The sequence below is a fragment of the Sus scrofa genome, chromosome 6, assembly GCF_000003025.6.
Source record: "Sus scrofa isolate TJ Tabasco breed Duroc chromosome 6, Sscrofa11.1, whole genome shotgun sequence".
Classification (NCBI taxonomy): domain Eukaryota; kingdom Metazoa; phylum Chordata; class Mammalia; order Artiodactyla; family Suidae; genus Sus; species Sus scrofa.
In genome coordinates, this window is record NC_010448.4 from 157220253 (window position 1) to 157236524 (window position 16272).

A 16272-nucleotide genomic window follows, 5' to 3' on the forward strand; every position below is an offset into this window, starting at 1 on the left:
CCCAACCCTCACCGGTGACCGGCGGGCCCGGCGGCGGCTGGTGCGGCTTCCGGGAGCGGAGGCGCGGCCCCGCGGGCCGCAGGAGGCGGAGGCGGAGGAGGAGGCCAACATGGCGGCGCGCAGGGCTGGGCCGGGCCGCCGCCGCGCCTGAGCGCTCCACCGCCGTCGCTCGGCTCGCTGCGCCCACGCCCGCGCCCAACCTGGCCCGGCGGCCGTGGACAGCGCAGCCCAGGAGCGCAGGGGCCCGCCCGGGCGCGGGGACGGCGCGGAGGCAGCGCCGCGGGGCCCGCCAGGCCCCGCACCCGCAGTTTCGCCGCCGGCCGCCCGGCGCGGCCCGGAGGCCGGAGCCATGGAATCGGAGGAGGAGCAGCACATGACCACGCTGCTGTGCATGGGCTTCTCGGACCCCGCCACCATCCGCAAGGCCCTGCGCCTGGCTAAGAACGACATCAACGAGGCCGTGGCGCTGCTCACCAACGAGCGGCCGGGCCTCGACTACGGCGGCTACGAGCCCATGGACAGCGGCGGCGGCCCCAGCCCGGGGCCCGGCGGGGGCTCGCGCGGCGACGGCAGCGGTGACGGCGGCGGGGGTCCTTCCCGCGGCGGGAGCACGGGAGGCGGCGGCGGCTTCGACCCCCCGCCCGCCTACCACGAGGTGGTGGACGCCGAGGTGAGGAGGGCAACCCGTGACCCCCGCAGGAGAGGCCGGCGGGCTGGAGTTCCGTGGAGAGGGGACACACCCCACTGGGCTTGGAGTGCGGAGGGAGCGTGGGGCAGGGAGGCACAGAGAGGGGGACTGGAGCACGGGGCTCCACAGGACGGAGGTCCGGGGACTGGGGTCAAGTGGGGAGAGGGACCCGTGGGGAGGGGCTGAATGGGAGTTAGGGATGCAGGGCAAGTTTGCGCGGCAGGATGGGGAGGGGTCTCCCCGGCGATGACCTGAGCTCACCGGTGGGGCAGGCCTGGCTCGGGCGGGGGGAGGAGAGTCCAAGGCTGGCGTCCGATATGGTGCAAAACAGGCACACTGGCCTGGAGTGTAATGGGAGGACCCGTGTATCAGGGGGGTCAGAAATGGGGTACTGGTAGAGTAGGCGAGGGTCTGAGACTTCGTGGCTCAGGGTTTCAGTGAAGGATGGGGGAGGCACCAGGTTCAGAGTCAGAGAAAAAGTGGGATGGGCCAGGTAGAGTAAGTGGCCTTTGCTGGGGTCAGAGGACTTGAGGTTAGGCATGGGGCTTGGGTTTTTAGCCGGGAACCAGAAAGAAAGGAGATTGGGTAGAGGCTAGGAATGACAAGAATTGATATAAGGTGGGGGAGGGGGCTCAGCTGCCCTGAAGTCTGGATTGGGGATGGGGCCCGTCATTAATAAGGTCATGGGGATTAGATTGAGAGAGGTTAGAGATAAGAGGCCAGGGCAGGAGTCAGAGCTGAGGAGGGGCCAGACAGTGATGGGATTGGGATTGGAATATGAAGCTGGGGCCAAGTCTGCCTAGAGTACTGGTTATAGATAAAGTCAGAAACTAGGGAGCACTAGACTGGGGAACAGGGTTGTAGCAGTACTGAGGGTGCTATGCAGAGGGACAGAGACAGGGTAGGCGATACTGGAGTGCAGGGGTCTGTTAAGGAGAAAGATCCATCTAGCCAGAAGGCGTTGACCAGAGATCTCAAGTCTAGGTGGACCTGATTCCTTCTGTTTAGTTTGGAATTTGAACAAAGCGCATGGGAGAAAAAATAGACTAATTTTTTTTTGAAAGGATCAACCAGAAGCAACAGTGCTTGTGAATAATCCCTTTGCAGAAAAATGGCAGCTCATGGCAGGAGTTTTGGCTCCATTTGCTGGATAGTGCATTTCAAGGGTCTAGTAGAGCAGGTTGGCCTGCTGTCAGGTCAGTGGTTTGAGTTTTTAAATAGAAATAAAAATTTGGAGAATTCTAAGCCTTCTGAAAGATTTTTTTCCTAAATAATGGTATATCCTTTTAATTATATGCTTTTGCAGTTGTTGCTGGGCTAAGCCTGGCAAAGAAGGTGGCACTTCAAAAAACTAGGTTTCTGTACGAAGTCTCCTTGGTTTTCAGACTTCCACACACTTGATTGATTGCCCTCTGTTACCCAGTAACTCAGCTATATCACTAACTAGTATATGGAAGTAAATGTTGTAATTATTACTAATTTGGGGAAAACTTTAAGAAATGAGCTTCTGGGAGTTCCCATCATGGCTCAGCAGAAACAAATCCGACTAGGAGCCTTGAGGTTGCAAGTTCAATCCCTGGCTCTGCTTAGTGGGTTAAGGATCTGGTGTTGCCGTGAGCCGTGGTGTAGGTCGTAGACACAGCTTGGATCTATGGCTGTGGTGTAGGCTGGAAGCTGCAGCTCCGATTTGACCCCTGGCCTGGGAACTTCCATATGCCGCAAGTGCAGCCCTAAAAAGCAAAAAAAGAAATGAGCTTCTCTTTCTCATCACTTCTCTCCTTGTTCCTTTTAGTTTTGACCCAGTTTTAAAATCAAGAAGAAAGCCATTGCTTTTTCTAAAGATGCTTGTATATAGCTCTACAAAGTTCAGTGTATCCTCATTTTGTGAAAAATTTTACCCCCCCCCCTTTTTGGAAGAATTATGTTCACGTTTTCATTTCCTCTTGACCTGTGGATATGGCTGCAACATTTAATTTTTAGAGTTCACGAGGGGCTAGTGACTGAGACTGCTTACCCAGAAGAGTATTGGCAAGAACACAAGCAGACTCAGACAGGAGCCTGGTGAGAAAGTTTTTGCCTCTGTAGTTTTACAGATCTTCTTGTCTGCCACCTGCTTGTTGGTCATCCTTGCTGTAGAGAGTGGGAACCTGAGGTGTTTGATCTTAGGAAATAGGCAGAGGTGCTGACCATTGTGGAGTGTCTCCAGTGTGTCAGGCACTATGTTCGGTAATTTATACATTTTATTTAATCCCCAGGGAGCTAGTTAATAACATCACCACCTTAGAGCTGTGCTTAGCTGGTGGCAAAGTGTGAATTTAAACCTCGTCTCTCTCTCTCTCTCTCCGACTTCAAAGGCAGTGTGATTTTCATCCTGCTCAACTCATGGTTTTAGGATTGAATTCATTTTAAGAGAAGAAGGAAAAATAAAGAGGGAAAGAGGCATATTTTGAGGCTCCTGTATAAGTCTGGAAACGGTGTGGCTGGCAAGTGCAGAATCAAGGCATGAGGAATAGGATAACGGGTACAATGGAAGTATCATAGACTTTTAAAGCAGAAGGCTTTAGAAATTAGTAATTAATTTGGCTTCCTTGTTTTGCAAATGCAGCCTCGCAGGCCCCAAAGGGGAAGTGACATGTCCCCAAAGAACCAGTTAATGGGAGAGATGGGACTAAAACTCAGGCCTACTCGCTGCAAGTCTAGTGTTCTTTCTCCCTCCCAGCTGGCTTCCTTTCAAATGAAAAAGGGACAGGGCACAGAAATGGGTTAAAGAGGATGAAGAAAAGGGAAGTGTAACAGACGGGGTGAAGACTGTCAGCTCTTATACTAACTACTCGTCTTATTTCTGAAAAATGAGCACCTCGTTTGAAATTAGAAAAATTTCAGTTTCAGTGTCCTCTTAACGTTCGGAAACATACAGGTTAAAATCTAATTGTTAAAAAGGAACTAATGACACTTTATTTTAGATTTACTGTTTAGGGACAGGAATGATCCTCTCACTTGGTAAGCACTTAATGCCGTCCAGGTACCAGGACTGGGAATCGAGTGGTGAACAGAAAGAACGGGGAGGTTACATTCTGGTGGAGCTTCGTGTGAGCCTCTCATTTTACAAGAAGTGCCTTCCCAAGGTCATGTAGTTAGGTAAAATCAGTTGAGTGCTATAATTAGGATTTGGTTTAAACATTAAAATTTGGAAAGTAAAAGCAGTTAACTTCTGGTTCAGTAGCCGTAAGGAGAATGAAGATAAAAAAAGACCCAGATATCTAGCAGAACACAAAACTGCCCAGAAAGCCACGTTTTAAATATCCTCCAGTGAAGTAAAGGCCTTGCATTGCAGAAAGTTGTGTTTGGTTGTTGTTAGTGTTGTTGGGTGTAGGTGTGTAAGTAATTCTTGGTCTCTTGGTCTCTGGGTCTAGACAGGACTTTGAAAAGCTACCCAGTTTTGATTTTGAATCGCATTGCTGGAAAGCCTTTCCACAGCAGGTAGGAGTCTGTTCTATTATTAAAGAGCATGAGATCTCACAGCTGCTCTAAATAACTTAGCCAGATGTTTAACACCCGCCACTGTCGGAATTCTTCAGTGCCCCTGGCCAGTTGGAGGGCAGGCCCCCTCATTCTGCTCCACAGAGCTGGGAGAGTTGGTCCTTTCAGAACTGTGATCCCGTCGAGAGAGTTCGTAGACTTTAAAGCCAGGTACTATTGTAGGCACCTTCTAAAATTGAACAGTTGTGAAAAGTACCTTATTCGTTTTTAAGTCTCCTTGTTTTGTCTTTAGGACATACTAAAATGGAATGGTTTTTTGCAAGGAGATTTTCCTTAACAGCTAGAAATGCTTTCCTTAGCTGTCTAGTTCTGTGATAATTAACATTCCTTAAGTGGTACTTAATACTGTGATCTCACCAATATGGTGAACTCCTTGTTTTGTTCCCATCTTATTATGGATAGTCTTTCTGGAAGTATTTTGTCAGATGTGTTTTCAAGATTTTGTTGCTTTTTTGTTGTTGCCCCAAAGTTGGTATGCTATAATATATGTAAATCACATAAAAATAAAAATTGCATTAATTTTGTAGCTCCATAACTCATTTCAGCCTCTTTTACCCCTTTAGTATTAAGTGGGTAGTTATATGAATGACAGTTATATACATTACATACATACAATACGTTATGTATTACATATTAAGGTTTGTATTAAATTCATATCCTTTTTTCCCCTAAAATACACAACCCTACCACTTTTGACCATGGAGTAAATATCAGATAAGTCAATTTTAGTTATTATTTGTGATTTGAGTACATTGCTTGTAGTTTCTGATATACTGTGATTTGTTAAGTTTTTAAAAGTGGAATCTATTTAAAATTTAAGTTAAACAATTTCAAGAATCAGTTGAAAGTGAATGAAAAATAGGGAATCTGAAAGATTAATTTTGAAGTAAGAATTTATTCAGAACCTAGTATATATGTATCTCCTTTGAGAATTGGGCCTATGAATTCATCTAACAGTTGGTTCTTGCTTAATGATTACCTGGCCATTTGCAATGACTGTAATTTGGTATGAAGGAAGTACCTTTTGTGTTGGTGGAGTATGTGTTGTGGTGAAATCATAGTAGATAGGGACAGCTTTATACAACATGATAATGCTTTTTAGCTTAAAATTTGAAACCAGTTACAGTATTAGAAAAGTAAATGTCGACGTGTTTCAACAGTTCGAGGAAAGGGTTTCAACTGTAATACAACCCAAAGAGCAGGCATCCAGGCACTACATGTCTTTATACTTACTGCTCAGATATCATACAAAATCGATTTTGAATTTAGGGGTGAAAATGAGTATTTTCTACTTTTAATAAGAACTGTTATATTTAGAAAAATTTAGTTCAGTAATACTTTTCATGCGTGGAGTTCGATTTTTCAGGAAATTTATCTTATTTGGAACACTAGAGAGAAATAAGTAAAATTAATAAGATTAAACCATTTCAAAATGCCCCCATGCATTTGATGCACTAAAGGTCATTTCATTCTTTAGTGCTTCAGCTTGTGTTTGGTTTTTTTTTTTTTTTTTTTTTTTTTTTTGGTCTTTTTAGGGCCGCACCCACAGCATATGGAGATTCCCAGGCTAGGGGTCTAATGGGAGCTACAGCTGCCGACCTACACCCCAGCTAATGGCAATGCCGGATCCTTAACCCACTGAGCAAGGCCAGGGATCGAACCTGCAACCTCATGGTTCCTAGTCGGATTTGTTTCCCCTGCGCCACAAACAGGAACTCCCTCAGCTTGTTTTTTTTGTTTTTTTGTTTTTTGTTTTTGTTTTTTTTTAAAAAAAACATAGTTCAAAAACGTTTTAACGTTAGGTTTCCTATCACATTAGAAATAGCAAAATAGAAGTGTTTTGTGGTACTCCACACATGAGCTGATGACCTGTTACAGGCAGGCACGTTTGACCGTAGTGAGAAGTGACAGGTAGCCCGGGGTGAAGGAGGGGACAGGAAAACTAAAAGCAAAGCACGCTCATCAGTTTGTATGGGGCGGTATGAAACAGCTTTCTGTGCTCCGTGACCCCGAGAGGCTAACTGTTTTTAATGATGCCACTTCAAGAAAAGGTTACAGTATGCTGTGTTTAAGAAAGGTCAGGAATATGTAATATATTTTAGCAAGGTTTTAGTTTTAAAAAAATGAAAGAAGAAAGTTGGTCACAAAAGTTTTCAGGTACCTGGAAATTCAGATAGGAGGGACATTTCAGTCTGAGGATTCTACATTGCAGAGGCACTGCTGAGAAAGTTGTTCTTTACTTTCAAAAGAGCTGATTTTTTTCTCACCTTCCTTCTAGAGAGTTTTAGTTTCTTTTTTAAGTTTGTATTTCTCATTGTCATTCTCATAGGAATTTTTATTATTCAATATCGAAACAATTTTTAGTCATGATTTATAAAAATTTTTTTGTTAAGTTCATATCAGTAATAGGTGACATTAGACTTCGGTTTTTTTTTTTAATTTTTAATTTTTTTTAGCCACACCCACAGCATATGGAAGTTCCCAGGGCAGGGATCAAATCTGAGTCACAGCTGTGACCTACACCACAGCTGCTGCAACACTGGATCCTTAACCTGCTGTGCCACAGTGGCAACTCCAGATGTGGTTTATTTTCATTTGTTTTGAAGAAAAGAGCTAACACAATTAAGCCAACATTTTATTCTCATAATCTTTCCAGAAATTGAAATACTTCAACCATGGTGAAGAGGTCTATGGAATCTTTCTGGGCCTAAGTCGAAGATTTTAGTTTTCCTCTTAAAAATAAGTAACATCTTAGGTGCCCACCAGCGTCTCCTCACTTTTTGAGAGAAGTTCTAGCACATAGGTTGCTTCCCTGTAGTGTCTTAGCTAGTTATTTGCATTGTAAAATTCAACTGACAGCGTTTGATACGCTTTCACTTAAGCTTAAGATATTTGTGTTAGAAATATTTTATTTAAAAAATGCTTAGTGAGTATGATACATTTTTCTTTTTTGTCTTTTTGCCATTTTTTGGGCCGCTCCCGCGGCATATGGAGGGTCCCAGGCTAGGGGTCCAATTGGAGCTGTAGCCACAGGTCTACACCAGGGCCACAGCAACCCAGGATCCGAGCCGCGTCTGTGACCTACACCACAGCTCACAGCAACACTTAACCCACTGAGCAAGGGCAGGGACCGAACCCGCAACCTCATGGTTCCTAGTCGGATTCGTTAAGCACTGCGCCACGACGGGAACTCCCATTTTTCATTAGTAGGTTTCCAAAATGGTTTCTGAAGTTAAAATCTTCTCCAGAAAGATTTGTTGGTCAGACTTCCTGTTGCCAAGACTTCTCAATTTCTGCTTTGTGTGCTTTTAGAATCTGGCTTTTCATAAACAGGTCAACATTTTTTGCCTTTTTTTTTTTTTAACCTCTTTCCATTTCTCACTCTTATGTTGGCCATCTTGGTTGAAAATTGAATTGCTTTCTGAAACTTAGAGTTAGAAATCCACAGTGTAACATTTTGGTAGCAATTTAAAGTATATTTCAGATCCTAGAAACTAGGAAGGTATTCTGTGCTGCCAATGGCAACACCATCTGTCAATTGTTTAATTTATTCTAGACTCCTTACTCTCTCTTCTTATAAATAACCTGTTAATTCTAACCCTAAATATCTCTCCTACCCCTCCGTCTGTCCCCTCTGTTCCTGCTGTGGTTTTGATCATGTCCCTTTCTTACCCTTTCTCTGTGCTACCCACGGGAGCCAGAATGATCTTTGTAAAATGCAAATTATAGTTGTGGGAAAACCTCGTTTAAAAATGTTTGGTGGTTCTTTATATTCTGTGGTAAAATCTAAGCTCCTTTCTTTTGAGGTCTCTGTATTTACCTATCCCATCTTACTCCTGCCTTCCAGTGCCATGCTCCCCCTTGCAGTTCGGTGTCTTCACTCTTAGCCCCGAACCCCAATATCCATCTACCTGGCTAACATGGATTCATTCGTCAAGATTATCTCAAAGGCCATTTCTCCTTAAGGTACACTTGTCTCACACTGCCGCATTCTCCCACTGCATTTTGTACATACATGAAGTAAAACAGTGATCATATTTTAGTTAATAAAAGATGTCTCTACATAAATGTATCTGTGTTTCCCTTGGACTTGAGGAGCAGGATTGTTTATTTCTTTTTATCTCTATGTCCCTAGGACCCTTGGCTCGAAGTGTTTGTTTGGACAAAGAGATAACTAAGTGAACGGATGGAAAGAGCATCTTAAGTGAAATCAGTCAAGTGGTATTTGAAAGAGTATTGAGCCAAGAATTTGGGAGGTTGTACATTTTTCTTCAGGGTTCTGTTGTTTGCTAACTGTATTATTGGGCAAGTCACTTTGCCTCTCTGAGCCTCCGTTTTCTCATCTGTAAAATGGGCATCTTGCACTAGATCTGTGGTTAAGTATTTTTATTTGTTGACCTCTTTAAGAAATTAAAAACTATGAAGCTTTTCAGAAAACAGCACATACAAACATACACACTACATTTTTAAAGTAAGCTGGTGCTAAAACACTATTACTGTTATTTTTGGCTGCTAGGCCTACATTTGTTTTAATGAATTTTAAAAATTGAGTTTTTAGGAGTTCCCATCGTGGCACAATGGTTAACGAATCCGACTAGGAACCATAAGGTTGCAGGTTCAATCCCTAGCTTTGCTCAGTGGGTTAAGGATCCAGTGTTGCTGTGAGCTGTGGTGTAGGTCGCAGACGCGGCTCGGATCCCGCGTTGCTGTGGCTCTGGCATAGGCTGGTGTCTACAGCTCCGATTATACCCCTAGCCTGAGAATCTCCATATGCTTCAGGTGTGGACCTAGAAAAGGCAAAAAGACAATAAATAAGTAAATAAATAAATAAATATATATATGTAAATTGAGTTTTTAAAAAGTATATAAACTTTATCACATGAAGACAAACCAAACTGTGATATGCATTAAAAATGAAAATAGCTTTAAGAAAAGCCTAAAGTGTTTTCATGATTCTTAGCAAAATTTTTCCTAGACTTTAAAATTATTTTAAAACATTGCTTCTGAGGAAAACGAAATATAATAGATTTAATTTGTGTCTAACTGAAATACAGAAAGAGGTATATTGCTTCCGAAGATAGTTGGGAATATTTTTTAAAAATCTGAAATTCATATTTGATTATCTGCTTATTAGTTTCTAGTTAGTTATAGTCATAAGAAAACCATGGCTCAGAAAATGTGCTTCAGCAGGACTTTTCAAATTTGAGTCCAATTTTAAGCTTTAAGGGTGCCCTTCTGTTTAGTTGCTTTTCCTGCCTTGCTCCCTTTTTTGCATGAACCTCTCCAGCCCCAGCCCTCCCCAGATATCTCAGAGCATGTTGCCTTGTTGATTGTTTTTAGGACTTTGTTATCTATGACTCCAGTGTGTCTAGATTGGCCTTTAGGTTAGCTGCTAATGTTTAAAGACTCTCCAGTGTCTCTGACTGTATCTTGGAAACAGCAGTCTTGCAGAGCATAGTTTTTTTGGTTTTGTTTTTACTTTGCCAAAGGGGCGGAGATGTACACCTAGCCAACTCGGCCTTCCATTGTCACCTCTTTTTTCTGTGACCTGTAGCATTGTTTTGATTGTTGGGCTCATGGTGGGCTGCAGACCCAATCTCATCTGCTGTTTTCAAGAAACAGTCCACTCACCTGACTCTTGCTGTCGTTGATATACTTTAAAGCACTCTTTCATGTCTATTTACACATTTTAAGATGCCCAGACTGCTGTTGCTGGCATTTTTACTAAATGGAAGATGAAGAGTTCAGAAGAAAAACTCTAGATTTACATTAAATAATGACGCAAATCAAATTCCAGTGATGAAAACAGGTATTACATTAAAAGTGTCAGAGCAGCAAAACAGTCAATAGCCCATTTAACAAAACAGCTTTTCATTCAGTAGACTTTTTATCAAGCATTGATGTGTGCTGGGCACTGAACTTAATATTGGCAATACAGTGGTGAACCGATCACACAAAGTCCCTTCCCTGTTATAGTTTCAAGGCTGGTAGGATTTTTACACTCCATGTCCAATAAATTGTAATGTTATAATTTGGAAAATTGAGGCCTTGAAGAGTATGAGGTTAAGTGCGAAGAGAATAGATCTATCAAAAACATTCAAATAGTGCCTCAATTTTTTTTTTTTTTTGATGTAATTCGACCTATAGTATCCATTGCCAGGAAACAAAGTGATTGGTTTTTTTCAAGTGATATTTCTTTAGTGCCATGGTATGTACAGAATTTGTATTTATTTACTCGAGTGTTTAATATTAGTAGGTTAATGATTCTGGTATCCCTTTTAAAAACAGTGCTAATTACTTCAACTAAGTGTCATTACTTTTTATCCTAAAATCATGAATTTGTATTTTTTTCCCAGAAAACGAGAAATTGCTCTAGGAACTAGTCCTTTTTTTTTTTTTTTTTTTTTTTTTTTGTCTTTTTGTCTTTTGTTGTTGTTGTTGTTGTTGCTATTTCTTGGGCTGCTCCCTCGGCATATGGAGGTTCCCAGGCTAGGGGTCTAATCGGAGCTGTAGCCACCGGCCTACGCCAGAGCCACAGCAACGCGGGATCCGAGCCGCGTCTGCAACCTACACCACAGCTCACGGCAACGCCGGATCGTCAACCCACTGAGCAAGGGCAGGGACCGAACCCGCAACCTCATGGTTCCTAGTCGGATTCGTTAACCACTGCGCCACGACGGGAACTCCGGAACTAGTCCTTTTTTAGGCTAAAAATCTCTCATAATTGTTGATAATACCCCCAAAAAGGCTATTTTAAAGTTAGAAGAATGTTGTTCTTTTTAGAAAGACTTAATAATGGTGAAATAGCAACTTTGTAAATGAAAAACCTTTCTAGATTTAATAACATTAGGAATTCTTAGTTTATTATCAATGTGTGTCTGTGTGGTTTTATGTTGGAGTGGACTATCTTTGCTGAAATACTGTAATACTTTTAAATGTTCATAATTTTCATTTTGTTAAGATTTCCTCCTCATGATGTCGGTTTCATTGGAAAGGTTTTGGTGAGTTACTGTAGTAGCAGATCATCCTGTATTTCACTAGTTTATTTGTCATATTTTTGAGAAAATGTCCATTGTCTGTCGAGCAATCAGGGTTCTCCGTGTTGAAATTATACCAGGCAAAAAATGTACATGTATATAAAATTTGTACCATTAAAAACAATTGGTTCATGATATGGGTACAGATGTAGTGACATTTGTAGAGACTAACAAGCAAGTCCTATTTGCTTTTCACTATTTTGAGGTTTTTATGGTTAGAGTGTAAAACATGTCTATCGTAAAGGAATTCCAAGCATTTGTTAAGGAGAATCAGAGAGCAGAAACAGTGCTGGGTTGTCTTGGATTCACTCAGTTCGCAGTGACTGGGTAGGAGAGGAGTATCCAGGAGGAGTTCCCACTGTGGCGCATTGGGATTGGGGGCCTCTCTGGAGCACTGGGACGCAGGTTTGATCTCCGGCCTGGTGCAGCGGGTTGAAGATCCAGCGAAGGTCACAGCTGCAGCTTGGATTTGATCCTTGGCCCAGGAGCTCCGTATCCCAGTGGCGGGGGGGGGGGGGGGGGTCAAGCAAAAGAATACAGGACGAGATACACTTTATAAAATGGAAGAATTAGCTGTAGAGCTGAGAATATTTCCTGCCCCCTCCTCTCTCTAGTCCAATAAATAATACTTAAAAATTGTAAATGTAAGGATTAAAATTGGAGATTTGTTTCAAAGCTAGTAGGGACACTGGCATCTTGTGTTAAATCCCATCAGTTTAGGGATAAATAAGGACCTTGACCTCTGGATCATTAGTGAAGTCAGGAAGGGAACTAGCCTTCTACCTCTTCAGAAGTGTTTTGTGCTATATTTCACCACACTGTCTTTTTGACATGAGGAAGTCCTACTGTAGGTCATTTGAGTGTCTCCTTCCTTATAAACTTGCTGAATTTCAATGACCACCATTTCCTTTGTGAGATACTAGTTTCCATTAGGGGGGCAAAGTTGGCATTTGATTCTTTTCCCCCCTTGCTTTCTCCTTCCGCGCTTTCTAATGTCAGCATTTATTGATAAGTTTATAACAAGTGGTGAGGGGTTAGGAGGGGAAGCTTGAGCAAGGGCTGTCATTTGCGAAGGTGCTCTGTCCATTTGTCTGCCTAGCGTCCTTGTACACCTGACAGGGACTGGTGACCCTGTGCCTGAGTCTGTCCACTGTTGTATGTAGGTACTGGGTATTTAAAAAGAAGCTCAATAGTCAGTATACAAATCTCTTGAAAGAGTATATGCCTAATTTGTATATCTTTTACTTTCTTAAAACTGCCTTTTTGTTCTCTGCATGTCAAATACAGTGATTAGCATAAGCATCAATTGGAAAGTATTACACACTTGTACATTTGAAATTAAACATTTTGAATGATACCTTGGGAAGGTATTAACACTCTAAAAACATAGCACTTGCCTTAATTATATAGCTTATGAATATAGAAATAAAATACAGTGTATGTGGATTAACTCTTAGAGGATACCTTAAAAAAAATCAGCCTTAAAATACGCCAGGTCCTTTTATAACTCACCTGTGCACATGCTTTTTCTCCTACCTGCCCAGACCTCCTTATTCCTCTTTCCACTTCTCATGCCACGTTGGTCCCTGAGAGTGAGTCCATCGCAGTATGTGACATCAGTTTGATCCTCGTGCTTGATCCTTTTTCCACAGAGTAGATTTACCCCAGGCTCATGGTTGGCAGAGATGGGGCTTAGACGTCTTATTTCATTCTAGCAGGTCCCACAATATTGCAAATGGTCATATGCCAAATATACTGTTAATCAGGTTTGCTAGTGGTTTCCCACTAGATCTTTATACCCTCTATTCCGCTTCCTCCCAGTCCCTCTTCCTCTCCACCTGGTGGGGAAGTCCCTTCTCAGTTTGACATCCAAGTCTCTGTCAAAGGATTTATCCAGCTGTATTGGAATTATTCATGTATTTGTCACCCAGACTGAATTGTAAGTCTTTTGAGGACAGGCTCTGATCTTCTGTATTTCTCAAAAAGTCCAGGGAAGCATTTGATGTAGGAGGTGCGAAATTAAATAGAAGACTCTAATCAAGAAAATGCTTTGCATCCATCACCATTTTGGAACACAGTTTCCTCCATTCACACATATCAAGCCTCTTAAACGGAACCTTGCCTAAAATAATCTATGCCATAGCTTGAAGGTAACTAGTATTTTGGTAGTGATTTCTGTCATGGTATTTACCTGTTTTGCAGTTTGTGGGAAGGAACTTTTTTTGAACTGTTGCTAGTGTCTTTTTGATGGACACAATTTTAAACATAACACATTAAATTTGAACTTTGGTGTTAAATACCCTCCCTCTGCTTTATAAGTTTTTTCTGTAGCTCATAGAGAAATATTACACATGAGCAAGAACATAATACATGCTAAAAGAAACAGACCTTTTCAAAGCCTTTGTTATGACTGTCAGTCTGTTTCGTTTTTTGGGTTTTTTTTTTGTTTTTTTTTTGTCTTTTTAGGGCCGCACCTTTGGCATATAGAGGTTCCCAGGGGTCAGATCGGAGCTGTAGATTCCGGCCTATGCCACAGCCACGGCAATGTCAGATCCAAGCAGCATCACCGACCTACACCACAGCTCATGGCACCACCACAGCGAGGCCAGGGATTGAACCTGTGTCCTTATGGATACAAGTCAGATTCATTTCTGCTGAGCCACGATGGGAACTCCACACTTTTGAAGAAAGAAAAACATGCTACAAAATAATTAAAACAGTAAACTAGGGAGTTTCCATTGTGCCTCAGCAGTAATGACCCCAACTGATATCCATGAGGATGTGGGTTTGATTCCTGACCTCGATCAGTGGGTTAAGGATCCAGCATCGCCTTGAGCTGTGATGTAGGTCGCAAACACAGCTCAGATCTGGCGTTGCTGTGGCTGTGGTGTAGACTGGCAGCTGCAGCTCCAGTTCAATTCCTAGCCTGGGAACTTCCATGCTGTGGGTATGGCCATGAAAAGCAAAAGAAAAAAGAAACTGATTTTTTAGTGTTGTGTCAGTTTCAGATTTTCCTGTTTGTTTCATTTATCACTGTAATAGCAATTAATCATGTTACTATTAATTCAAGTGGGATTTTTTTTTTTTTTTTTTTTTTTTTGAAGTAAAGCCATTGAGACACTGTTAGGGTTTTACTCCTCCTTTCTTACCACCAGTGTTGGTTTTTTTGTTTATTTGTTTGTTTTTAAAAGTGTGTGAAGGAAATAGGAGGAGGAAAAAAACAGTAGTATACAAACCTTTCCTTCACCACTGAACAGATATTTATTGAATGCCTTTGGCTCTGGTCTGGCCTCTGACTGCTAAAACGCATGCTTGCTTTTAAGGAGCTTATAATCTATTGCAGAGGTTCTGATGGGTGGGTAGAGATGACCAATGTCAGATCAGGTTGCTTTTTCAGAATATCTTGTCTCCAACAGGACCTCTTACTATCACAGGAGATTCTAACAGAGTAGGGAGTATTGGGTAAAAGTACTTAAGAAAGTGTTAGAGGAGTTCCCGTCGTGGCGCAGTGGTTAACGAATCCGACTAGGAACCGGATGAGGTTGCGGGTTCGGTCCCTGCCCTTGCTCAGTGGGTTGACGATCCGGCGTTGCCGTGAGCTGTGGTGTAGGTTGCAGACGCGGCTCGGATCCCGCGTTGCTGTGGCTCTGGCATAGGCCGGTGGCTACAGCTCCGATTCAACCCCTAGCCTGGGAACCTCCATATGCCGCGGGAGCAGCCCAAGAAATAGCAACAACAACAAAAGACAAAAGACAGGAAAAAAAAAAAAAAAAAAAAGTGTTAGAAAAGGTGTGTGTCCTCTCGTCAGTAACAAATCCAGTGTGGATGTAATTTGATTTGTACACTAGATGTTTCTGAAGTTTTTATCTTGAACAATTTCCAACCTATAGAAAAGTTGGAAGAACAGCACAGTGAACACCTGTATACCTTTCACCTGGATTCAACATTTGCAAACATTTTGTCACACTGATTTCATCTCTATCTCTGAAGACACACACATGCTTTTTTTTCCTGAACCCTTTGAACGTAAGTTGCAAACATCATGACCCTTGACTCCTAAATACTTCAGTATGAATTTCCTAGGACAAAGTCATTGTCCTATAGAACCACAATAGCCTTTCAACCAAAGGATTTAACAATAATACAGTAATATTCTCTATTATGTGGGCTGTATTTAGATTTCCCCATTTGTACCAACAATATCCTTTATAGACATTTTAAAAAGCAATCCCGGATTGAAGAAAAAATTATGAGCTCATACTTGACAGAATGGCTATCATCAAAAAGAACACAAATAACACATGTTGGTGAGGACCCGGAGAAAAGGGAACCCTCGTACGCTGCTGGTGGGAATGTAATTTGGTGCAGCCCTTGTGGAAAATATTATGGAGGTTTCTCAAAAAGCTAAAAATAGAACTATCTTATGACCCAACAATTCCATTCATAGGCATATATCTGAAAAAAACCAAAACACTGATTTAAAAAGATATGTGCATCCCAATGCTAACTATACAATGGAATATTACTCAGCCATAAAAAGTGAAATCTTGCCAATTGTGGCAGCATAGATGGACTTAGAGGGCATTATGTTAAGTGAAATAGGTCAGAGAAAGACAAATACTGTATGTTGTCACTTATATTTGGAATCTCAAAAAATACAACAAACTAGTGGATATAACAAAAAAGCAACTCCACAAATATAGAGAACAAACTAGTGGTTACCAGAGGGAAGGGGGGAGGGCAATATAGAGGTAGGGGAATAAGGTACAAACTATTAGATATAAAATAAGCTGCAAGGATATATTGTACAACATGGGGAATGTAACAACTATTTTATAATAATATAAATGGGTACAACCTTCAAAAAAAATCATAAAAAAGTACTAGGCCCTGTATTAAGCACTTCAGATGCATCATCACATTGAACAAAATACAGGATTGAATAAAAAAGTCTGCATTGCATTTGGTTATCATGTCCCTTTAATGATTCTAATGTAGTCTTTACAT

At 42.0% G+C, this 16272-nt stretch overlaps 1 protein-coding gene across 4 annotated transcripts in view; it reads left to right on the forward strand.

Annotated features, from left to right (window-relative positions):
- USP24 (ubiquitin specific peptidase 24) overlaps positions 269–16272 on the forward strand; it is a 164809-nt gene continuing 148805 nt past the window's right edge. For 3 of the 4 annotated variants that reach the window (XR_002345484.1, XM_021097812.1, XM_021097813.1), the window contains exon 1: positions 269–670. Coding sequence is in view for 3 of the 4 variants with exons in the window: in XM_021097812.1 (XP_020953471.1) it covers positions 350–670 (321 nt within the window). In the remaining variant the exon portion in view is untranslated. The remainder of the gene's footprint in view (positions 671–16272) is intronic. The other variant, XM_021097814.1, reaches the window with a different exon arrangement.